The 26,765-nt window shown below is 35.5% G+C and overlaps 1 protein-coding gene and 1 pseudogene across 11 annotated transcripts in view; both read right to left on the reverse strand.

Moving 5' to 3' along the window:
- The window catches only part of COL24A1 (collagen type XXIV alpha 1 chain), a 310,376-nt gene that overhangs the window by 28,940 nt on the left and 254,671 nt on the right, over window positions 1–26,765 (reverse strand). For all 11 annotated transcript variants that reach the window (XM_088791263.1, XM_088791262.1, XM_074335082.2 and 8 more), the window contains 6 exons: window positions 14,306–14,413; window positions 12,555–12,662; window positions 12,409–12,462; window positions 11,739–11,801; window positions 7,929–7,982; window positions 3,513–3,548 (listed from right to left, as the gene is read on the reverse strand). In XM_088791263.1, coding sequence (XP_088647389.1) covers window positions 3,513–3,548; window positions 7,929–7,982; window positions 11,739–11,801; window positions 12,409–12,462; window positions 12,555–12,662; window positions 14,306–14,413 — 423 coding nt within the window. The remainder of the gene's footprint in view (window positions 1–3,512; window positions 3,549–7,928; window positions 7,983–11,738; window positions 11,802–12,408; window positions 12,463–12,554; window positions 12,663–14,305; window positions 14,414–26,765) is intronic.
- On the reverse strand, window positions 10,436–11,543 carry LOC141572485 (large ribosomal subunit protein eL29 pseudogene; annotated as a pseudogene).

Consider the following 26,765-nt stretch of genomic DNA (forward strand, 5'->3'; position numbering starts at 1 on the left):
TATTGTCTACACTAATTGCCACTGCGGCCCTCCTCCTCGGGTACTGGAAGTTTGTACCTTAATTATGAAGAGAACTATGGAAACCCACAGAGCAAAAGACTAATAAGTATGTTAATTCAGAATATGCTACTTTGCCAGCTAGAATTAGAAACAGATGTTAACTTTTTAACTTTAGGGTATAGTATGCATTTAATTTTTGGGAATAGTAGGCAGTATTCTCAAATATTGCCTCCTACGAGGTAAGTTCTGTTCTGGACACTGATAACCACTATTTCAGACAAAGTTCCCTGCGCTCATTAAGTTTACTTTCTAGCAGAGAAGACAGAAAACAAACAATTTCAAGTAGTGCTAACCACTATAAAGAAAACAAAACAAGATTTTGTGAAAGAGAATGACCAGGAATAATAATACAGGGCGGTCATGGAAGGCTTCTCTAAGATGATATCTGAGCAGAAACCTGAATAATGAGATAAAAACCAGTCATTTGAAGAGCAGGTGGAAGAATTTTCTAGGTAAAAAGGAGGCATCTTCCAAAGAAGAGAGAATTTCATCATAGTTGGAAAGGGGAAAGTGGTACATCATGACACTGGAGAAGTAAACCACAGCTAGAGCATTGTAGACCAAAGCAAGGAATTTAGATTTTATTCTAAGTGCAGGAATGAGTCATAGGAGGTTTTAAAGAGGGGAGTAATGTAATCTGACTTATGTTTTAATAATATCGCCCTAGTGGCTACGGGAATGGACTACAGTGGGAAAAAGGGGAAGAAATGGAAAGAAGATGAGTCCAGGGGAGACGTCACTGCGAGCTGGACAAGGGCGTCAGTGACGAAGGATGAGGGAAGTGGACGGATTCTAGCAGTTATTGGAGCTGACGGCAATTAACCTCTATTTTAAAGAAGTCTTCTTTCTGTTCTATGACTTTGTTCATTCTTTTATAGGGGTCAATTTATTTTTCTTTTATGTAGAATCACACACTCTTAGAGCTGGAAGGGACTTTAAAGGTATATTCTAATTCCCTACTCAGTGCAGGAATACCGGACTAGTGGCTCAGAGAAATTGTCAGGAGGCTTTTAGTGACAGACATTCACTCTCTCACAAAACGATCTTGTTTTAAAGCGTTTCATTATTATATTAGATAGCTCATTATAATGTTGAAATCAGCCTCAGCATTTCATACATTTTGTCAATAAGTATCTATTTTGTGATAATTATGTGTCAGGTACTGTGATAGACTAGAATTAGGTGGTATCGAGAAGCTCACCATCTCTAAGTACAGAAACTGAAAATTCAATGCAATAAATAAATCATTTAAATTTTATTTTCTAGAGTTACATATATTCTCTCTTCCTAAGGCAACCTTTCAAATATTTGAAGTGAACTATCATGTCCTAACACCCCAAGCCTTCTCTAATTCATTTACTAATAATTTATGAAATATTTATTGAACACCCACGATAAGACAGGCACTTTCTTGGGTGTTGGGGGCACAGCATTAAAACAAATGACAGTGTCATGGAGCCTACATTCTAGTGAGGGGAGACATAATAAGCAGAAAACCAGATAAATATGTAACATGTCAGGTGATAAACAGGTGGGGGAAAAATAGGGACTCAGGCAGGACGGGGCATTGCTATTTGACATAGAGGAGTTGGGAAAAGTCTGATAAGATGACATTTAAGTGAAGAATGGAAGAATAGTTGCCAGGCATTGCTCTTGGTCCTGGGTACTAGGTATTATGCAGCAGCATGAGACTAAAACATCAGCAAGTCCACCGTGAGCAAATTGTCTTTAAATTGAAACCTCAAGATAAGTAGAAACTATAGGGATACATAGCACTGGTGAGAAAACATCAAGGGCTAAAGCCAGGAAGCGAAGAAAAAGCAGAGAGAACAAGGGGAGGGATGAAGTCTGGCAAAGGCTAAATATATCCCAGATATTTCCACTGGTTTTTCCAGGACATCACCAGTCTGAGAGGCTTCCTCTGAAGGTGCTTTAATTGTTCCCTTTTGGGGATGGCCTATCTGGTGCCAGGACCTGCTCTTTTCTGGATGTCATATTTCTATCAGTGCAACCTAAGATTGCAGGCATAATCCACTGAATTTGTAATCCATCAGAGTCCCTGAATTGCTTTTTTTTCTCCCACATGACATGCTTGTGACATTGTCATAGGTACTCAAGGTTTCCTAGTCCTGTTGGAAGCTTATGTTCCAGTCACAGTACTTGGAGAGGGTAAGTTAGGGAAGCAGCTGGAGACAGGTCTAGAAAATGGGCTAATTCCAAGCTTCCCTACTTTTCCTTCCCCTTTCCACTCGTGCTGGGGGATATGGTTGCATTGTGTGCATACATCCTTGCCTCCTGCTACAGTAAGTCTGATGAGAAAATGTGACGGTCACATTTCTGCAAAATAAATGCATCTTTTTTAATGCCTTTTGGGGATTCTTAGGCTATCTGAAATCACATAATTTCCATTCTTCCACTAATTAATATAACTGCCACTTACTTATTCTGAGCCCCAAGCATACCCATGGTGAATAGCAAAAATCTCAGTTGTCACTATGTAGTCTCATTACCTTTTAACCAAAACTTTATTGTTATCTTTAAGTTTATTCTCATGTGCCTTGTGTTCTTGATTTCTATCCCCGTCATTTCACTCTATGCCTGCCCTCTGTATATGGCTGCTGCTTTAGTAAGTTCAGCATGATCTCTGCTGGGAAAGTTGCCTCTTTATAAAAATATCCTCTTTAGGGGCGGACGGATGGCTCAGTTGGCTAGAGTGCGAGCTCTCAACAACAAGTCTGCTAGTTCAATTCCCACATGGGATAGTGGGCTGCGCCCCCTCCAACTAAGATTGAAAATGACTGGACTTGGAGCTGAGCTGCGCCCTCCACAACTAGATTGAAGGACAACGACTGGAGCTGATGGGCCCTGGAGAAACACACTGTTCCCCGATATTCCCCAATAAAATTTATAAAAATATAAAAATAAAATAAAATCCCCTTTAACTTGGAATAATTGACATCCTAGAGGAGTAGGAAATAGTGCCAGTATAAGTGCCAGTATAAGCCATTTAGGTCCCCAAAGTGCTATGTCCCCTTTGCCCATCCTTTCACCACTGTTTTCTATTGGCTGAAATATACAACTAATGATTTACTTCTGCTTTGCAGCCCTTTTAAGTGCTGACTGGATATAGTGAGTATCAACCTAAAGCGTCCTGGCAGTGCTCCTGTTCTGGTCCTGGTGAAGAACGCTCATACTTTCTCTGCTGCAAATATTCCATTTCACACAGGGATCTGGGAAATGTGTGACTGGCAGGCTCTCAAACCTGTTTAGGGTTTATCAGGTTTTTCTGCTTTATACCATGTGTTGGTTCCACTCCCTGAAAATTAAACTTTTATTTTTATTCCACAAGAATCAGAGACATAATAATGAACAAATCAAACAAGGTCCTTGCTTTCATGGAGCTTTGGCCTAGTGACAAGTGACACTATAACCACAATTTTAGGTAAACTTACAGTTTCACCTCTAAAGCCTTTTTCACCTCTGGGTCCCTAAAAAAACAAAAAAAGATGTTTAGTGTTATTGATATTTATCAAATGTAGTGGAGGTTGTATACAGAAACGTAATTGTTTTTCGTTTTTTCTATCTAGCAAGACTTGTTTAATAAACTTACATAAATTCTATTTTTCTTTTCCTAGGTAAGGCAAAGCAAAACAAATGAAAAACAACAACAACAATTTATTGATTCATCATGTTGCCTGTTTTGCTATCCTTAGCTCCACCTGAGAGTGAGGCAGGGCTAACAAGCTACTTATCATTCAATTAAGTCAAACACTGATTGACAATCCAACACAAAACAATTTAGAAAGGAAATTAACAGGTTAAATTCTTCTAATATTTGTTTCCCTCAGCCTTTGAAAACCTTGTTTCCAGGGTGCTTTTCTCTTTCTCCTTTATTGTCTCTTCCTATTCCCCCCTCTGAGGTATATCCCACAAATTTTGATACACTGGATACATTTCATTCAGTTCCAAATAGTTGATAAATTTTGAAACTTCCTCTTTTATCCATGGATTATTTAGAAGTGTGTAGTTTAATATTCAAGTGTTTGAAGATTTTACTGTTGTCTTTCTAGTTTATTGATTTTTTAGTTTAATTCCATTATGGCCAGAGGACACACCTTATAGAACTTTAGTTCCTTTAAGTTTAGTAAAATTAGTTTTATGACCCAAAATACTGTCTATTTTGATGACTATTCCATGTGTACTTGAAGAGAATGTGTAGCCTGCTGTTCTTGGGTGGACCTAATGCTTTTTAAACTCATGTTAATATTTTTGTGTTCATCTTTGTGGAAATTATATATGTATTGTTTGTCAGTGAAAAAATGAGATAATACGTTCATCTTTTCTGTAACCTGAATTTATACCTTCACAATATAATATGAATGTTTTTCCATATCAATCCACATTCTTCTAGATAATTATAATGCTTACCTAGTATTCAATAAACTATAATACTCTATTGAATATCCTATTAGATATTTTCTAATTTTTGTCCTGATAAAAAACCACTGTGATAGATGTCCTCGTGCTCTGTAGAATTGCTCTGAATGTTTGAAATTGTATGCACACTTGCAATATATGGGAGTGTATACTTCTTCTGATATGTGCCATATGCTATCATTCTTTTTTTACCTTGCAAGGTAAAAATACTAACTTATTTATTCACCATTTATATTACTTCTTTTGTTTCCTATCTTGTCCTTAATCCATTTTAAACTAGGATGTTAACTTTTGAAAACTGATTTTTAAGATATCTTTACAGAACTTTTTTTTATACCCTCCACCACCTCCAACCCAGTATTAACAACTTGGTGCATATCTTTTCCTACTTTTTTCTAATCAAATATTGACAGATATATTTACTTATATATGGGTGGTTGGTCATGTTTTTAATACTGATATCATATTATATTCTCTTTTATATATCAGACTTCTTATACTTAGCAATATACCATAAAACAATTGCAAGTCAGACAAACTAGATATAACTCATGCTTTTTAATAGTTGCACTATATTCCATGAAATAGACCACAAGTTACTCAACCATTCCTCTACATTTATGTGATACCAAGCTTTTTTGCCAATACAAGCAGTGTTGTGAAGAAATCTTTGTAAAATTTCCTCAGTGTTTTTAGTGCTTTTATGTCTATGGGACAAATTCCTCTAAGTGGAAGTGCTTGGTCAAAGGATATATGTAGGTATGTATGTTTTAACAGATGTCTTTCCATAAAGACTATAATTCACATTTCTACCAGTGATGAACAAGAGTACCATTCTCCCTATATCCCCTTCTGAGAGGTTAGATGTAATACCTCATTATTACTTTAGTTTGCATTTCTCTAAGTTAAGAGAGTGTCTTTTCAAATAAATATTGACGTTTTGAATTTGTTCTTCATTTTTCTATTGAGTTTTCATATTAATTTGTAAGCGCTCTCTATACATTAGCCCATTATGGTATATACCTTGCAATTACTTTTCCCCAACTTATATTAATTTTTGACTGTAATTATGGAATCTCTTTCATATGAAATTTAAAATTTTTCTAATATTCAAATGTATTTTCTGTTCTTTTATAGTTCAGAATTACTATCTTATATAAAAGGTCTCTCCAACCTGTAAGCTACACTTTAGTTTTCTAGTTAGTTTTCCTAAGACTTTAATTGTTTCACTTTTTTTTTCACATTAAAATCTTTAAAAGTTTATCTGGGAATTAAAAAAAAAAATTGGGTGAAATAGAGTTCTAGTTTCTTACACCAGTGGTGGGAATAAAAGTAAATCTATCTCCCTTCCCTGTCACTGGTGTAGGAGTGGGTATGTGGCTGAATCCCGGTCATTAGACACAAGAAAACTGCAATGGATGACTTCTGGAAAAAGTTTTATTTTTCCTAAAGTAGGGCTATAGATCATTGTTTACTTGGGATAATTATATTTAGATGTGACTTCTGAGAAATTGTAGCCATCTTGCTACAAACCTAATTATGAAGCCAATATTCAGGATGGCAGAGTAGAGATATGGAAAGAATCTGGTCTTGGATAACATGATTGAGTCACTAAATTAACAAAATCTTTAGTCCTTCCTCCTTCTGGGCTTCCCATAATGTGACATAATTTTTTTTTTACTGATAAAGCAGTTTGATTCAAGTTTCCTATTACTTGCAGACCAAATCATCCTAACTGATATACAAGTTTTGTTATAATTAAATTCCTGTATATTCTGAGATCTAATTCTGGGCCCTAGCCTATTGCATTGATCTAGTTATTTATTTCTTTGTGCTACCAAATAGTTTCACTTATAGTTACTTTGAAGTATTGTTTTCTTATTCAGAAAAGCAAGTCCCTCACCTCACCACCACTATTTTTTTTCCACAATATTTTCTCATTCTCAAATGCTTATTCTTTCATAATAAACTTTTCTTAGAAGTTTCTTCTTAGAACAGAAAAAATAGAATATGAAAAAAAAAATTTGATGTGTATGCTGATTAGTATAAGGCCCCTAAAGAACTATTTATAAACAAAACACAATAAGCTATTTTGAGCCATTTCTTTATCATATTTTCCTTGACCAATTAATATTTCACATTTTTGACAGAGGAGTACAATCATTCCGTAATCAGAATAGTATGTGTTCCTTAGTTTGCTGAAGAACCACCCACGGAAGTATGAGAATTCTCCCACTTACAATCTCCCACTTAGACTATATAGCTCTGAGTGGTAAATGCTGAAAGTCTAGAGAAATGTCGAGTCATACATTTGATTTTTTTAAAATTAAAAATCCAGTAACTTTGTTGGTGAATTCTTCTCTAAATTTACTGAAGAGAATAGTTATACTTAATACTATAAGTATAAAATGGAAGCATTCAATTTTGTGTTTTAAAACCTTGTGTCTCTCTATATAACACTTCCAAATGATTGAAAATATCAGTTCCCTGCAGGGAATGAATCTTTTCTCTCCAAGTCTCAATTTGCCTCTTTCTATTGTGCTCCTGTTCTTGTATGTTTACATTATTAGTAGTATTGTAAAACTCTCCATGACCACCTCCTTAACTATTGTCTCATTTCTGTCTTATTTCATAGCCAAATTTATTAAGGCACTGGCATATACTGTCACAGTTTCCTTTCCAGACATATCTTGAATGGGTGGAAAGAGCACTGGTCCTGAAATAAGAAACATCAGCTATGTAATGCATTTGCTGTTTCACCTTGAATAACTAGGTAACCTCTATCAACTTCAGCTGTTTCCTTACATCTTAAATGGACAAAATAACATCTACTCCAAAAGTTTGCTGTAAGAATTTGAGAGAAACTATTATGAAATATTTTCATCTACTTCCTTCCTCACTGTAATCTGTACTCTTTCTACTGCAACTTATTAAGGTCACTGTTAACTACTCCTTCCTTGAACTTCATCTATCTTAACCTTGTGCTTTTCTGGTTTTCCTATTCCCACCATCTATTTCTTTCCTTTATTGTGGGCACTTCCAAGAACTCAAATCTTAGCTGTCTGCACTTCTTTTGCTATGCTCTTCACTTCAGAAAACTGATTCTCTTTATTGCCTTTTTTTTTTTTTTTTTTTTATAGAAGTGATCACTTCTATGCTTATGATACTCAACCCTTTCTCCCCAACCCCAGTTCTATTTTCCTTTCTCCACTCCAGTTTTAATGTCTACCTCACTATATACACTTTCTTCACTACACACATGATTTCTAAGTTCTAAGGAATCACCTTCCAGATGAAGATGTACCTCTATTTTTGTCCTTTGCTTCTCAGATACCCAGGGTGATACTTTGTATATTACTCTAGAAATAAGATTAAAGAAAAAAAAAAGAATATAGGAAAAAAAAAAAAGACCTGTGTTGTGACAAACTTACAGTTCTACCTGTTGGGCCTGTTATACCTTCTCTGCCAAGAGGGCCAGTGTTTCCCTGTTGGAGTAAAAGGAAAGCAGTCAGTCTTACTGCCAGTATAATTCAGACAAAAATCTAGAAAATTTCTGTGCAATGGTAAAATAGTCCATGTCTGCATAATTTCAGTTTTTATTATACAATTTTATAGTATTAGCAGAAATCATAGTAATTTTGATTTATAGTGTGTGACACAATTCTGTATATTATTATATTTTCCTATCAGGAGAGTTACATCAATATAATTTCTAATAAACTGATAAATCAGCATTATAATTTTTATGTGTTGGTAACTTCAATGATACCATTTTATATGTGTGTCATTACATAAAAATGCAATTACTTTATATAAAAAGACTACATACAATGATAAACAAAATTTTGAATAAATATCTTTACAGATGTTGAAGGAACAGACGTTTGAGTGGCATGCAGTATGCAATTGAAAGAACGTATGAAAAAGAACCAGAGAGCATCATATATGACCAAATAAATTTCAGTTTCTTCATCTGTAAAATAAGAATGCCTACTTCATAGGGCTAGTGTGAGAATTAAATGTGACAAATGATTTGGAAACTGTAAGCTGTTAATTGATTATTAATATAACCTTGTATAAGCTAGATCTCTGGTCAACTCCTCCCAAACCAGGTATGGAACCTATCATTTCTTAATGAATACAAACTACTTGCTTTAGTTATTTCCATCAACCTCCACTCCCACTTCAATTGGCTATAAATTTCAGACTTCCTGGCTCACACCTAACCTGGAATATATAAATGTAGACACCTAACAGTCTATCTCTTTTTCTAATTTCTGCCAAGGTACAGAAAATACTATCAATTGAGGTAATTATAATGCCATGCAGTCCATCAATAGATAGCTTTAATATTAAGTTGGGTTGGAAGGAAAGAAATTACCTGTTACTTCAAAAGTAATTTAGTGGAATAATGTTTAAACACAAAGATTAACTTTTAAGTGAAAATTTGTAAATGTGGTACCCAAATCTCAAAGATCACAATAAAATGAAGAGACTTGATCTCTTAACCTAATCAAATGTATCCTCCAGACTGGCTTATCACTGAAAAAAAAGTCAAGAAAGCTTCAATCTAATAAATTTGACTGTGACCTGACTCTCTGAAATAATGGTTTGTTAAAAGAATGGAGAGGTATACATGGACTCCAGAAAAAATAGACCAAATAGCCAAAAATTGTTTATCTATATATGTCCAAAAGATGAGGCGCTATTGTTGGTACCAGTTAACTACATACATACATCTTTGAAATGGAGGACAGTTAATCCAGATTTCCTACGTCAACTAATTTAATTCAATCAATCATCAAATATTTATTAATTATTGAGCAAGAACTAGGCACTAAGTCACTTAATATCCATTCTATATCTTACTTATGCAATTAGCAAGCAACTTTCTAACATATTATTTGGTCAATCTGATGTGGATTCAAAGTCTGGCTCCTCTACATACTAGCCATATGTGGCCTTGAGCAAATTACCTTTCAGAGACTTAGTTTCCCCACCTGCAAAATGGGGATAATAGCATATCTCACAGGATTTTAATGAGGATTAAATGATATAAGAGACACAAACTGTATACCAGTACCTGGCACATAGTCTTCTGCTAAATATTAACCTATCAAGACTTTCACTTGTCTCTGTAATGACTTAACAAAGAAATATCTGTCCTTATAAATTAGTACTTGTGGTCTTATTACTAGAACGTCACTATGGTGAGCTGATAAAATTTCTGGAGCTGCAAAGCAATATAGGTTCAGACCCTATCCTACAGAGACTCAGCACTTGGTAAAGCTCTGCTGAGGACAGTTGCGAGGCAGGCAGCCAACTTCTCTTTGATAATACCAACAAAGGATTTAATTAATTGAGAACTTAATAAAATTAGAATGAGTGGACTTAATTAGTGGAGAACTTAATATATGTAAGAACTTAAAGCAATATTTACCATAGAGACGCCTATCCATATATAATCCACTTGTGGATAATCAAGAATTGGACTTCACATAAAAGCACGAACTTTCCATGGTTCTTCAGAAATTATAAAAATAACTAATAAATATGCATGCTGAAGAAATGTTGAGAAGGGTCTTTAAAATAAACACTTCCCATGACAACACTGTTCTTTGTGTTATTGGAAAGAATTTTGTAAGAGTTAGGGAAGGGGTACAGAATTGCAAAACTTTGAGTTTTCATTTAATGTCCTGCACAAGATAGTGGTTTTCAGTTGTAAAGTTCTTTTTTTAAATTTTTATTTATTTATTTATTTATTTATTTATTTATTTATTTATTTATTTTTACTTTTTCAACAGATCCACCTCAAGTTTATTTGTACAAATAGCACAGGAGGACACCAGCCCCATGCAGACAGCAGCCCAGGGGTCACACCAGTCCTTTGGTCCCCACATTGGCAGACAAGCCTCTACTCTGGAGCTTTTTTGGGGGCCTAGGCACCTTTGGGAGCCAGAGGCTGAGCAGGAGACAGAGCTGCAGCTGGAGACTCAGCTGTGCTGGGGCCTTGGTTTGAGCCTTGGCCTTGGACTTTGGCTGGCAGAGCCTGAGACCCATGGCGATGAGGGCTTGAGCACATTTCCCAAGCTTGGGGTGGGCAATGCAGGCAAGTGGACTGAGCTTGCGGCTGCTGCCCTTTGGGATCTTGGGCTTGACCTCCTTAGGCTTTCCAAGGGCCTTGATGGCCTCAACCCGTGTCCTCCCGGCCTTAGCATTGTTGGCTTGCATCTTCTTCAGGCCCTTCTTGTTTGCTTCTTGGCAAAGCGCACGTTTCCTCAGGCACTTGGGGTCTACCCTCTTAAGAGACTCCTATCTTTGTGATCAGGGTCTCTTGATGCCGTTTCTGTGTGATTTTCCAGACTGGTGGTGTGCGCTGTGGTTCTTAGACTTGGTCAGGTCTCCACTGAAGCCTGCAGCTCCCAAACTTAAAGTTCTTCAGGATTCCTTTCTCCTGCATCTGAACCACTTTCCTTCTTCCTCTGTCTGCTGACTGTCTCCTCCCCTGCCCTAGCAGCTGCTGTTGGTCAAAGAGGTGCTACTACCACAGTCTAACTATTGTTTGGCATTTTTCCCCCCAGTTTTATAGATTATCTTATTAATTAGGACACTGTGGTTAATAAAAACAAAAAAGCAAAAAAATAAAAACAATAACCAGTAGCTGCTGGTGGCTTATCTATCCTAATTACATTCACTATAGTTTGCAATTCCAGGCACTAAATAGCTAGTATCCAGGAGTTCTTCAGACCGGATCTTTGCAAGTCTTTAAGCAGTTCCTCATCATTCTCTGGGGACACCCACCCCTTAGCGGGGGAAACACAGCTATGGGGAAATATTTTTCAAAGTATGGTTTGAAGAGCTCTGCTCACAGGCAAGCCTCCTCCAGGTGGTGCGTGGGGGTGGTCTCTGGTTGTATAAATGCTTATAACCTGAAACTGCATTATGTTTTTGTTCCTAGTGTGAGTTAATAAATACATTATCCAGTATTCACATTCATTCTGATGACTGTTTTTTAAAGTAAGAATCGGGAAGTATGGGTGGTCCATGGGGTCTTTTGCTCAAATTAATACATGAGGTAAAAAGGCTAAGAACCTCTGCATGTGCTCTAGTGAGCCTCTTTCTTACAAGTCATTTTATTAAGTCATTAATTGGAGTATATTAATTTTAGAGTTCTTAACCTTAATTCATACAATGAAGAAAGAATCAGAGTTTCTGGGCAGGTAGAATGACTTGACACTTACTCTCTGTCCTATAGGACCTTTAGGACCTGTTATGCCAACAATGCCAGCATCGCCTTCGGGACCCTAGAAATACAATAAAAAATAACAAGTCAAAATCATTAGCTCTGTAGGAACACTTCACAAATGAAATAATCTTGTAGCAAAATACTAAGAATTGCCCTTTAAAAAATGGAATGTGATAGTTTATGATGTACACACTGGAGTATTTTGGAGGAATTATACTGAGGTCTTCAGCTTACTTTGAAATACACCAAAGATGGATTGAGAGAGGGAGAGAGGGATGGATAGATGGACAGGTACATGAGAAAGTAAGTCAAGTAAAATGTTTATGGCAGAATCTAGGTAATAGGTATATGGGTGTTCATTCACACTCTCAACTTTGTTGTATGTTTGAAAATGTTCATAATGAAATGTTTGGGAAGAGGAATGAGGGGACCAAAGCAAGTTATTCAAGAAAATTGCTAGGAAACTATACAGTTACATAAGTGTTATAATTAACATATTCAAAACTCAAATATATAACTGTATGAACTGAAAATTTGCAGATTAAAAAAAAGTGAAAACTCAAGTCAGAGACTTGAGTTAAATATTGTTAAATATTGAGTTAAATATTTCAACATCTTTTTTTTCTAGTTAACTTGAAGACTAGCAGAAAATTATGCAAACATACTTTGGGGCCTGGGAATCCTTGGAAACCTGTCAAGCCTTGAATACCATGTTCGCCCTGCAATGTGAAAAGGTACAATAATCATTATTGTGCAATGGTGGCCCAGTCTGTAGAATAAGTGCTTAGTGAACTGCTGAATTGGCACATACAGGCTGCCCTTTCAGACCAGGCTCTCCACACGGTCCTTGATCACCTTGTGCTCCTCGGTGACCTCTTTTACCTTGAATTCCAGGTTGACCAGGTAATCCCTGTTCACCCTACGGACAGAAAAAGAAAGGTAATCTTGACTTTAGAATCTATAAAAATATTGGCTTTTAAGTAAAGCCCAAATGCTGGCCCGTCCTTAGGCATAGTACAGGGCACTGGGGAAATCAAGTTCTGCATGATCATTCTCCCCACCAACATTTTCCACATAAATAATAGTTGATTGTAATAAACAAGAAGTGTAGCAGTGAGGAAAAATAATTCCAGAGACTGTGGTCATAAGTGTGGAAAGAAGAGGGAAGAGGGTACCTGTAACTCTAGAAGGAGGACAGAGGGGCTTCAGAGAGAATGGTGTGAGGGTGTGGTGTGTATGTGAGGAAACTTGCATTTTATTTGAATTGATATTCTTTTGCTGTGTTTTCTTTCACATACATAGATATCAGCTATCTGATACCAGAAACAGAGTGGAACCTCCTTACGTGTGAACCCTGGTTTCTGCCACAATTATCTTTTCAATTTTATCATTAAGAAATGTCCATTATCTGTTTCCCAAGGTTTCTCTGATATAAGCCCTCTTTACCACCTAAAAGTTCACTTTAAACATATATTTCATCACCATTATTTTATTTTTAAAAACCAATTCTTTTTACAATTTACTTTTATTTTGTTTTTAAAATGAGAGTTGCAGTATCTTTCACACCATTTCTAAAAATAAACTTAGGAATCAGGTGGAGTTTAGAGATAGGTTAATGAAGACACAATGCTTGGTAGACTTGGATTAAAGAGTCTTTAAGATTATCATCCACTGTCTTGAGACAAAGACACAGCTTTGGGACTTGACAAATATGAGTTCTTTTTATTGCAGATGCACACGTAAGAGGTAGGGATCTTTCTTATCCCCGCCCCACCCCTAGTTTTAGCATTTGCCCAGCTACCTTGAGTTTTAGTGGAAAGGGCTATTCATGGTGTGGACATTAACAGAGGCTCAAGTTGTAAACAGTAGGCAACTGGGTCATCATTTTCAGTTTACCTACATGGGTCAGAATATCTGAAAATTCTTTAGAAGTGGAACTGTGAAAATGAAGTTAAGAGGGAGTCAATGTCTTAATCTTAGGCATTTATGAAATAGGTTTAGACATTGGACTAATGTCTTAGTTGTCTGGATCAACCCCGTGTTGAAATATTTCTAAGAGAGGTTTGTTTGGAAAACCTACTGACATGTGACAGTACTCTACGCAATGAATGTTAAAGCACGACTTAGTGACTATGATTCTGACTCAAAGAAATAATCTATACTCATCAGATTTATTAATTGGTTGGTTACGTTCAGACTTAGAGGAACAGAAAGTATATCTGGGGAAAGTATGTCTCTGGAAATAAACAAGACTTCTCTGTTTTAGAGGAGAAGGTGGATGACAGAGAGGGAATCAAAAACAAAATGAGTCAAAGAGCATTTTTTAAAGCATCGCCAGTCCTGGGTGAATGAGTTGTTTTGGCAAATTACACGCACTGTAGCTATCATGGGACATGGATATGTCAAGCCCCACCCCCTTCACTTTCTTTCTAATGTGTTCTTATTATTAGCCAAATCCCATTAAAAACTATTAATCTTACCATCCTGTCATCTAGCCTATGAACTCAGCACCAGTAAGGATGGTCAATACCGCTCATGCATCAGAACAAAACATTCATGTACCTTTGGGCCTAGAACTCCTGGATTTCCTGGCAGGCCTGATGAACCCTTTGCTCCTCGAGGACCTGGAGACCCAGCCAGTCCTGTTCTTCCTGGGCTGCCTCTGATGCCCTAAATAAAATAGATAAAAGATGAAAACTGGGGCAGTGCCTAAAAGACCCATTCTGGGGGCTCAATAAATGTAGGAGGGGAAGGAGTTCAGAAAGGTTGCTGGTGACACACTGCCCATGTTTGGCAGTTATCCTGGGTTTCTTTCTCAAATTAAGTGAAATGTTTAAATAATGTTTTGGCTTACCTAATAATGCAATGGTCTTGGGTTTTTAAAACAAAAATACTGAGGCAGTACCAAGTGCACCAGTACTTTCTGACTTTGTGTGAAGTATGTTTGCTGTATTCTAACTTTTTGTATTTTGCTCTGGTGTACATGACAACTCTAATAACTGAGTAATGTCTCCTTAAGAAGAATATTCTGATGGATGTTAACTAGACTTATTGTAGTGACCATTTCTCAAAACATGCATATATTGAATCATTATATTGTACACCTGAAACTAATATAATGTTATATGTCAATTATGTCTCAATAAAAAAGGAGGAATATTCTATTTCTCAATCACACGATTCCAGAAAATTTACTACAAATAGTTTCATTGGGAATAAAGTTAAGTGAGCAAGCAATATTTCCTGAAAATCAAATCCTAAAATAAGGTTGGCAAACAGTGGTTTGCAAGGCAAAATCCAACCCATCACCTATTTTTTTGTAGAACCCATGAGTTAGAAATAGTTTTTACATTTTGAAAAAAAAAATAAAAAAAATAATATTTCAAGATGTGAAAATTACATGAAATTAGAATTTCAATTTTACTGCAACACAGCCATACTCATTCCTTTATATACTGGGTAATGGCCATTTTGTGCCATAAGGCACAGTTGAGCAGTTGTGGCCGACACTGTAGATGGCACGTACTGCTTCAAAGTGCTGCTTGTTGCACTGTAAACTGCAGTGATAAAGTTACAACTTGACAGTGTTTCATAGGTTGGAACATATGCTGAGTCACTGTGACCTTTTATTTGTTTTAGTACTAGTGCATATTGGTCATATCACAACAACAAAAGGGAAAAAAGTGAACTTTGAATGCTGTGCTTTTAAAGCACAGTGAAATGCAGATTATTTATCTGTTGTCAAATTAGATGTCAAAGCTTTGTGTTTATGACATAATGACATAACTGTGCTAAAAAATAAAATACAATATACATCTACATGATCCGACCAAGCATTTGATACAATAGCCCCACGCCATAGGAATGTGATAGAAAAATTAGGACATTTACAATGGAGTATTTTATCACAACAGAATTTCTCCATAAAAAAAATGAATATGAAGTAGCAACTAAAGTAAATTTCTTAGTGGTTCATTAGCCCTGCAAGGAAAGTCACTTATTGATTGTGACTTAAATTGTGTAGCAAAAATAAACTTGTTTAAGATTGTTAGCTTTTGGCAAGAACAGTTGCCTAAACTGTTGAGGACATTGGAGCTGCATTAATAGTCAATTAAAAATCACAGAAAATGCTTTTGAGTGGTTTTCCTTGTCTCTTGAAGAACTGATAGGTTTTAGTACAGAAGTCCCCTTTTATCCAAGGGGGATTTGTTCCAAAACACTGAGTGGATGCCTGAAACTGGGGATACTATTGGACCTATATATACTATGTCTTTTCCTATACTTACATATATACATACATATATATGAATGTACATACCTATGATAAAGTTTAATTTATAAAGTAGGTACAAAAAGAAATTTACAACAATAACTAAAAACAGAACAATTATACCAATATACTGTAATAAACGTTATGTGAATGTTGTCTCTGTCGCTCTCAAAATGTCTTAGTGTACTGTTCTCACCTTTTCACTTAACGGAAGCACTTTATGGCTTCTCTTTGTCATACCTGAATTGCTAGCACCACTATTCTTGTGCTCTGGAGCCATGGTTAAGTAAAACAAGGGTACCCTGAACACAAGCACTGCCTAAACAACAGTAGAGCTGATCCTTGAGATGGCGACTGGGTGACTGACGGGCAGGAGTTATACAATGCGGATGCAATAGACAAAGGGATGACTCATGTTTTGGGTGGGATGGAGGAGACAGTGTGAGATTTCACGACGATACTCAGACTGGCGTGCAATTTAATGCTTAAAATTGTTTATTTCTCAAATTTTCCATTGAATATTTTTGGACTCCAGTTGACTATATAACTGAAACCATAGAAAGTGAAACCATGGATAACGGGGGACGACTGTAATACTACTCAGTTGTTAATCTGAAGAGTCAGGGCTGAGTTTGAAGTGCCTAAAGAATTAACCTGTATGAATATTTTGTGGAGAATATAGGTTAGAATATTTTCAAAGAAGTTAAAAATACTAAATAGTACAACCTGAAGTGGAGTCTGCTAAGCTTTGATAAAATAGATAGCAATGAATCAGAAAAAGACTTATTGGATACATTTATAAAACTTGTGAAAATGTAAGGTGTTTAAAGATTGTGGATATTCAATGTATTATTCACCATCAGGTACTCTGAGGAAAATACTCGAATCTAGCATGTGTTATTGAACTTGTAGTGTCAACAGTAAACTCCATTGACTCCTGTATTTTTAATGTTCATTAGTTCTATGAAATTTTTTTTGTCAAAACAGAAGCTAAATATCCTGAGTTTTTCTAGCACACAGTAGTTTGATGGCTTAGCAGCGATAAAGTTTTACTGAGATTTTTTGAAGTGGAGATTGAAAGCTTTTTGAATGAGAAAAACTACCCCCGGCCTCTATTATTGAGTGATAAGTGGCTTTAGAAATTAGGTTTGGCTGCAGACTTTCTAATGTTTAGCAATAAATTCAATCTAAAATTACAAGGCAAAAAATGCTTACATGTGAAACATATATTGTAGTAGTTGTTTTGTGACAGCAAACATTTGAATCACAAGTAAGTTCAACCAACTTTATATATTTCCTGTCAAAAATTAAAACAATAAGTGAGATCTCCATGTCCACATAAATTTGCAGTGGGTAGATTTTCGGAGCTCAAGCAGTTTTAGCAGCACTTTTTAGACCTAGATGTAAGAAATTTCTATATTTCAAAATCCATTTAACTTTGCAATTGAGGAGTTTCCACCTAATCTTCAATTGGAAATAAATAATCTACAATGTAATGGTGTGCTAGAAGGCAAATATCAAGAGAAGAATCTAACAGAATTTTAGAAATTCCTTTCAAGAAAAAAATATTTTCAATTAAAATCATATGTTTATGAATTGCAATATTTGGAAGTATCTATCTGTGTAAAAAAATTTTTCCAAAGTAAATATGTAAAATATAAAAAAATCTCATTATATGTCAGCTTTAACACATGAAAAGAACATTTTGATGATAGGAAACTGTAATAAGCTAAATCTCATCCCTCTCCAAAAGAATTACACTTTTTTCTCATTAGTAGACTTGTATTACAAAATATTGTACTAAATTATTATATTTTGAATTTCAAAAAGAAAAATTCAGTGAGAATCTATTTTCTCTTTTGCTACATGAATTCTTAAGTAATATACCATTGATTTTGCCTTTTGCCCTGGAAAGACAAAAACAGTTACTAATATTTACTGAAAAATTTTGCTGACCCTTGTTCTAAGAGATGACTGCTTGTTTCTGACTTGATTCCTGGGATACTAACTTGGGTTGTGCAATAGCTCTTCTATACATTCAACAAACATTTGTTGAATATCATGTATGTGTACAGAAGATTCCATGGGAAGCCCTGTGAGTAATACACATAGAGTTTTTGTTTTCAAGAAGTTTAAAATTAAGTGAAAAAGATAAAATGTAATATATAAATAGTGATAATTAAGGCAGAAATGTTAGAAAAAAGTCATATGAGAAGAGAGCTATACTGTATACTAGAGAGATTCTGAATAGGGCAAGTTACCTTTGATGCTAATCAGAAATGGAAAATACTGAGAAGGTAGGATGGAACTGGATCACAAGATAAAGATATTGCCCTTAAAGTTATAAATGTGGTACGAGAAATGATGTGCTCAAGATAAGCTAGAATCACTTCTGTGAAAGGTCTGGTTGGAAAAATGGGATTTAAAAGGTAAAGCCAACTTTGAACTTAATACTAAAGTACTTTTCCCTCCCATCCCCCAAATGCTATTTCCTCTAGATGATATCATCACATATCTTTTTATTCTCTTATCATGGTAAAAAAAAATAATTCAATGTATTTTTAAAATTACCCTTTCTAAGTAGACTTTCTTTATAACCACAAAACTCACTAAAATAATGAATAAAAACATATTTTACATCACTAGGTGCCATGACTATACTGGGTACTTACAGGGAGACATCTATCACCTATAGGAGATAGGTTCACATTCCTTAGCTTGACTTTTAAATCTTTTTTTTTGTTGCAATATACATTGACTATTTTATCTCTTACCATTTCTCTGTATTAGTAGCTCTCAGTATTTGTAAGGAACCATTTTGAGGGCAAAATTCTTATAGAGGGAGAGAGGAAAGGAAGGGGAAAAAAACAGAGTAGGAGGGAGAGAGGAAAGGGGAGAGGGACAAGGAAGGGGGGTGAGGGGAGAGATAGGGGGAGGGAGGGAGGGAGGGAGGGAGGGAGGGAGAGAGAGAGAGAGAGACAGAGAGAGAGAGAGAATCTCCATATTGTGGACTTTGGATTCATTAGGGTGGTGTGGGTCTTCTATGTTGCTTGCACCTTATCCTAAGCGCATTAACCTACTCTATTTCTTTGCCTTGCTTCTTTGTATGTGTTTTACATTGATGTGATTTAATTTGGTCTGTGAGCTTTTTTGTTCATGTCTCAGGGATAGATTATCTGGTACTGTGCTTTCCACATGAATGATGAGAACCCTGGATTTCAAGAGATGAACTTTTGAGCCTATCAGTGCAAATAAATGCAAATCCAGTTACAGTCATCTGAGACTTTGGGATATCACATTTCAAAATGTTCAGAGGAGACATAGGAGTTATATTAATGGTCCAGTCTCTAAAAGGAATATGACTTTACAAGAAAAGCAAGTTTAAAAATCAAAATTGTGATAAATAGCACCCTCGACAATAAAACAAAAATAGGTGAAAGAATGAAAGAAACCAGTAGTCTGCAGAGAAAGCAAATTCTAAAAGATCATAAATAAGGAAGGGCGTGTAAGCAAGGAAAAAATCAGACTTAGACTATCAAAGCAGCTCCAGAATTAAACTAGGTGAAAAGTTACAGAATGTAGATCAGTGTAAGAATCTATATGTTATATAATACACACTATATACTATATACTGTATAAATATTGGGTTGTCTCTCAAGGGCATAAGTATCTTATCCCCAGATGTATTATGGACATAATCGATGCCATAGGGAGAGAACATACGTCACATGACAGATTATGCTAGATGATTTTAGGATACCTCAACATTCCAGAATTCTAAAACAGTACCACTTCACCTCATTTTATTTGTAATTTTAGGCAATTTTTGAGACCTTTATTCTCCAACAGAAAAAAAAAAATGTATCTTTTGGGTGATACATGGACAATAGACATTCAGATACTGTTGAAGTCCATAGGTGTTTTTAGCTGAGAATAGCAAGAAGCATAAGACTAGTCCCTAGGATCAACAGTGTACTAGAAACTTTATTTTACTTACAGTGCCATCAGACACTTAATACAGCACAATGACTATGCTCCAAGTCATTTATTGTTCATGTTGGTTTCTTAGAGAGAAATATGAGGACAGTAGCAGAGTGTTCTGTACAAAGTTCCAAACAATGTTTCATACAAGTAGAGAACAAACATTTTTTTATTATGAATACACAGATGGATGAGTAATTGCTTTCAAGAGAAACAGATGTTAATCCCTAGGCCTTTTTTTTTCACTATTTTAAAAATGATTTGACTAAAACCCATCAGCAAAGGGTAAGTCATTCTGAGCAAATTTTTAAAAATATAATAGCAATTATTATTAATTTTTTCAGAGATGCTGAAACCAATCAACAGTTTACCCAAGTCTTGAAAAAGTTAATAGAATGATAAGAGTATATGATGTCTCATGGCTAGAGATTTCCATTATCCCCAAATGGGAGCCAGACTGCCTGCTTACTTTTTTTTATTGAGATATAATTGACTTGTAATATTGTATAAGTTTATGTGTACAATGTTTTGGTTCGATACATTTATATATTGCTCTATGATTACTACAGTAATGCTAGCTAATAACTTTATCATGTTACATATTTATTATTTCTTTTTTGTGTTGAGAACAGTTCAGATTTAGTCTCTGAGCTTCTCTGAAGTTTATAATAGAGTACTGTTGACTATAATTACTATGTTGTGCATTAGAGCTCCAGAACTTCTTTACCTACTAGATGTAAATTGGTTTTGAACTCTGCAGGAAAGTGTCAGTGTTGACAAGATTGAAGCTGATGGCTGCTTAAGGCTGGATCAGTAATGAAAACAACAGCATCAACCACAACAAGAGTTACTTTTATTGAGTGTCTTCTGTGTATCAGAAACGGTAAAGGCAATGTGGTTGAACTGTTTTATTTAATCTGATGTCAGTTAAGGAAAGGGGATGGAGTTGCCTTTTACTTTGATTTCCCTGTGGGGAAAGAAAGGAATTCTTGAAGTATAAATCTGCCTTTATTTTGGAACTGAATGGAAAGAGCTGGGAAGGAAAATGGGGCTACGGGCACACATTTAGAGGACTGACACAGAGAAAGGTTTTGAAACAATGATGACTGATTTGTATGTAATAGTGAAACTTAGCAAAGAGAATGTCACTATGTTTGTTAGTCCCCAGGTCCCCTGGTTTAGCTTCCTTATTCTCATTAGGATTGAAACAAATATATTAAGAAATGAGTAAGAAAAAAATTGTTAAATTCACATTTTAAAGCGGATTAGCAAAGAAAAATTTATGTTGAGTGAAATGATAAATTTTTTTGAAACGATATTTTTGATGTTAATTTGCTTAATTTTTTTCAACAGTAGAATGATACATTTAAAATTACTTTGAACTTCAAATTAGCTGATGTTTTTTTTTAAAATACTACCCTTGAAAATTACTAGGAAAACAGTGTTTTCCTTTCCCTACTGCCAAGCACCCTCTGTGCTCATAGCCTCATGTTGGTATAGCTATTTACTGTGTGAAAATCTAGTATTTAAAATTAATTTACTTTCTATAGTACAAAAAAATAACTATGATGCCCTGAAGTTTTTTTTTTTTTTTTTTACATTACAACATGTATACTGTATTTTTAGTTAAGCCAGCAAACCAATGAGGTATAAAAGTAATACTTTGCTTCCTTTATTCCAAGCTACTAAAAACACTTCTGTTTAAGTAGGAATTTCTCATTTTATTTGGTTTACTAAATATATCCCTCCTAGGAAAGAACTGGCTATTTAAAAATATGTGGGATAGTAATTACTAGGTGATTATATGCAAGGCTACGTTATACATAAATAATGTAGCATTCATAAATTTTCCTACAGTGCCAATCATAAGTAGTATAGCCAAATGCTAGAAATATGATTTATGAATGACTTGTATACTAAAGTTAGGAGATAACTTCAGTTTTGAGTCTCTAAACATATTAAAGCTTATGGAACTCAGAGCAGGGTTGAGGCAAGTCTTAAGGTAGTGAAGACAGGTCTGCTTGACTGAGGTCTGTTCCTAAGAGTATACAGAATGAACTCTTGTTCACCCTTAACGAATACAAGCGTTTCAACATTGTATTACCTCACAGAAGTTATTTACACACTTCCATTAGAACGACTGGTAGTTTCTCAATCTTGCACTATGGACAGTGCAAATGCCACTCTAATATTGGACAACATTAGTGTATCATATGAAATGTCCTTTACCCAGGTCTCAACCCATAATCATAGGACTAACAGGGACTGAAGGAGGATATTTGATCTATACTTTGGCTCTTCGACATGTCTAAGCTCACACCACTATGAAAAACTAAATGTGCATTATTTTTTTCAGAAATAACACATCTATATCACACTATCTTATTTGATCCTCTGATAATCCTGTGACTATGCCAAACTTGTGCTGTTTTTTTCATTTTAGTTCCTTACAATGGCATGTTCTTCCCTCAATTCTCTACAGTCCTGGCCCAGTCTTACCTTTAGTCCTCAGCTGAAGCAGAACCTTCTCAGTGAGGCCTCCAAGGTCTACATCACCTATAATGTTTCCCATTATGCTCTATCTCAAAACTCGGTTGATTTCGTCCACAGAATTTACCGCAATTTGGAATTAACTGATTTGTTTATTTATAGACTACTACCCAATTATTTGGTTGATCCCTATTAAATTGTGATTTTTGGAGGGGGGGGTCAAGAATAGTCAAATGTCAGCAATTTCTTGCTGTTCCATATATGTTCCCTGAGGGCAGGTCTTTGCCTATCTTGTTCACTGTTATATTCCCTACATTCTGGCTCATATTTAGCACTAGGCAAATATCTGTTGAATGAATGAATGCTAACTTAACCATCAATATTTAATATTATTAAAAGATGATAACTCAGTGAGTTCATGTAGCGTACTTCACAATCAATAGCTCATTTGATTCTCACAAAAACCACATGAATTAGGTATTACTGTACTCATTTTATAGATGATGTTTGAGATGTTAAATAGCTAACATAGCGTAATTTTTCAGGTCCCCCAAAATCATAGTTATTAGGTAAAGAACATTCATTCCTTAAATATTTTTTAAGCTTGTTCTATGGGCCTGACATTGTGCCAGATGCTAGGGATACAAAGATGAATAAAACACAATCCCAATCCTATAGGAGTTTACAGTCTCTTGGGGGAGAAAGACATGAAGATAAATAATTAGCCACCAGGAGACCCATGCTCTGACGGAAGCAGTAGACATTAGTTCAGAGCTGGAGTGCTTAACTCTGACTGCAGAGTCCAAGGAAGAGCGCCTGAAAGGCTGGAACAGTCCAGTTTAGTCCTGAGAGATCAAAAAGTTGTTCATCCTAAAGGTAAAGATTGAAGAGTTTTCCAAGCAGAGGGAATAAATTGTATAAATAAAGACATGAAAGTGAAGGAAATACACAGAATTTGTGGGATGTCTAAGTAATTATGCTTACATACTGGAAGGAGTACAGTATAGTGGTTAAGAATACAGACTGAATCTAGATAGCTTGATTTTGAATTCTGGCTCTATTTATTTGTTGTCTGTATGACCTTGGGCACGTGACTCATCTCTCTGAGTCCCAGCTTTCCTTTCTGCAAACTGGAGATAATAGGTATACCTAATTCAGGGGTTTTTTTTTTTGTTTGTTTTGTTTTTGTGAGGATTAAATAACCTAGTACATATTGAGTATCTTGAATACTGCCTGACCCATAGTAAATGTTTACTAATTGTTACGTGTTATTATGACTGACATGCAGAGTGTGCGTGCGTGAGGAGAAGGGTATAAGACTGGATATGTAAACAGTGGCCAGATCATGAAGGAACAAACATTCCACAAAGAGTATGAACTTGATTGGATTGGGAATCATTGAAGATTCAATTAGGAAAGTTAATCCTGTTGCAAATCTTTCATTTTGTTGCTAATAAGCAGCCAAATAGACTGAATTTCATCTGAACTCTGGAAGAGTTCCTAATGAGCAGAAAATGGGCCAAACTAACCGCAGGAAGGGGAAGAGGGAGACAGTGGTGATCAGGATAAGCCATAACTGGATAATCAACCTCTTATTAATCAAGAGTTGACAGGATTTGCTGAATGTAGATCTGGCCAATGTAGACATGTTTCTTTCTTCCAAATATTGTGAAACAGAAGTTTCTGTAGTGTGACTAACTTGTAGACTAGAGAACCCACAGCCCAGACAGGTGGCAGGGCTGCTGGCATTTCTAATAGAAGCTTCCATGGTGGTCCTGCTACTCTATGCTTGGATTACGAGTGGGCTGATGAAGTGTATTTTTCCTTCTTATACTGGACACAATCCACAAGTGGAAAACTCAAAACTTTCAATGTTCTTTTATGACAAGCACCTCATTTTTGACAACATTTAAGCCTGTGTTCACCTGACAAACAGCAAAGCCAAAATAGAAAGGCCTTGATTTGTCCTAAATCAAGTTGTTAGTTTTGTTTCCGTTCTGCCTTCCCAATAACCAATTTTATTAGTTGCAGGAATTAACAAAAAAAAAAAAAAAAAAAAAAAAAAAGCTGGTAAGTCTTCATTCTGATGACAAATGGATTTATGATCTTTGCAGGGAAAAGTTGTTTTCCTTTTTCATAAATGATTGAGGCACTATGCTTGTACAGAAGTCCAACTCAGTGAAAACAGCATGTAGCTCACAACAGATGTACTAAGTTGACTAGTCTCAAAACACTCATTTGTGCAGAAGGAAATTCACACAGGCAATGGTGAGCTTCTCCAATAGTGTCCTTCAGTTATCGTCACCTTGGAGAAACATTGAAACTGCAGAATGAATATGCCAGGAATTCTTTAACTCCTTGGCCACATAAAAAATAAATAGATAAATAAATAAATAAATAACAAGTAAAAAATAAAACAAAGAACATTGTTTAGGAAAATCAGGCAGGCAATTGCATAATGCTAGAAATCCCAGAATAAATATTTTTCTCAGTGGAAAAATCCAGCAATCTTTAAACGTAAGCCAAAAACACCATGGTACCGTGATTTAAAAAAAAAAAGAAAAAAAAAAAAAAAAAAAGAAAAAGACCAAGGGAAAGATGTCCTTATCCTTTGCTGAAAATATTCCAGGGAATTTGCTAGTATGTAGAGACTGTATTACTTTCTCTTAAGTAGTTTTTCTAATTACATAGTAGGTTTTAGAAGCAAATAGCTTAGAATTCACTTTCCAATATAACCAGTTTAGCCATTGCTACGCAATTTCATTGAGTAGACTAGTTCCTTATAAAGCATTATCATTTTACGTTCACAGCAAGTATTGTCCAGGGAGCAGCAACATTTGTAGAGAATATTTCCATATTAATAAATGCCAATAATAGCATGTGTAAACCTTGAGGTTACAAAGGGAATTCCTCCAGTAAAAGTTATTTTGCTTTTATTTTGATAAATACAAAACACTTCAATACTTATGACATTCTGTTATTCTAAGTATGCATGTAAAATTTTTCTAAGTCATTTGTTCAAAAAGCTAAAAAGTGGGAGATGATGATTTATGATTTAATACCCAATTCTTACTAATGGCATTACCAGATACCATGCAACTTCATGGCCCTGAGAGATATTAGACATTATTCTAATTCATTTCAATTTCTTTCATCACAAAATTCAATGAGCTTTTTATATTAGCCATATGTAAAGGGACACATGACTCAGAATCTGTTTTTTTTTTCTTTTTTTTTTTTTTTTTTCAGTGATCCCAATTAGAACTAGAATAACTTAGGAAATGAAGCTAGAATCTCCAACGTCCCTGCTTCACCCCATTTGAAGGCCCAGGCGAATAAAACTGATGATTACGCTTAGGTCATGGGCCTACATCCTTGTTTTGAGGACGCTGTGGGAGATTAGAGTCTGGAATTTTTACTTCTGTAATAGAAGCTGGTTGTCCACCAAATTTCAAAAAAAGAGTTAAACAAAAATTTCTCAACATAAAAATTGGGTTAAGATGCTGAGTAGCCAAAATAGCAAAAGCAAAATTAATAAAACAAATGTCCAACACAATCTCTCAGAATTATTAGGTACAGTTGATGACTTTCTCCTCCATGAAATATTCTTTCTTATATATCTGTGACATTACTTTCTTTTTCTCCTATCATGATTACTCCATCTCAGTCTCCTTCACAGTCTCCTTTTCCCCCTTGACCTGATTTTTAAATGACAGAATTCCTCACAGCTTGATTATGGACCTTCTTTCTATTGTTTACCTGGTATTTGTGTTTTTTCTTCATTTGCTCCCCAAATCCGTTCACTGCCCCATTCTCTATCATGGTATTTGTTCTGGGAATCTGACCTTCATGGGCTGCTCACCCTGTTTCTCTTGTCTTCTGATCACTAGTTGGGGTTGGCCAATGGAATGTACCACTAGGATCCCAAAAGTTGGGAGGAGAGGGAGGTAATATATTTATTTCTCCCGGCTTTGGAATTCTGCCTGTGGCTGGGTTACTTTCATACTTTCAATTATAGTTCCTGTGAGGTGCCCCTTTTCCAACAAGTCCACCTCTCAACTTAACATTATTTCTTTCCTTTAACCTTTCAGGTCTAAGAGTGGTAACCATTTCCTACTGTTAATAGTCTCTAAGTTCCCCAACATCCTTTATTGGCTGCCTTTACCTTGTCTACATTTCTTTAAATAGTCTCTTCAAAATTCCAGTTGAGTATTCCATCTACTTCCTAAGAGGACTCTGATTAGTGCATTTTTATATGTTGATGATGCTCACATTTGTATT

This window comes from Rhinolophus sinicus, chromosome 14 (assembly GCF_057876585.1).
Source record: "Rhinolophus sinicus isolate RSI-liver-muscle chromosome 14, RSI-T2T, whole genome shotgun sequence".
Taxonomy (NCBI): Eukaryota; Metazoa; Chordata; class Mammalia; order Chiroptera; family Rhinolophidae; genus Rhinolophus; species Rhinolophus sinicus.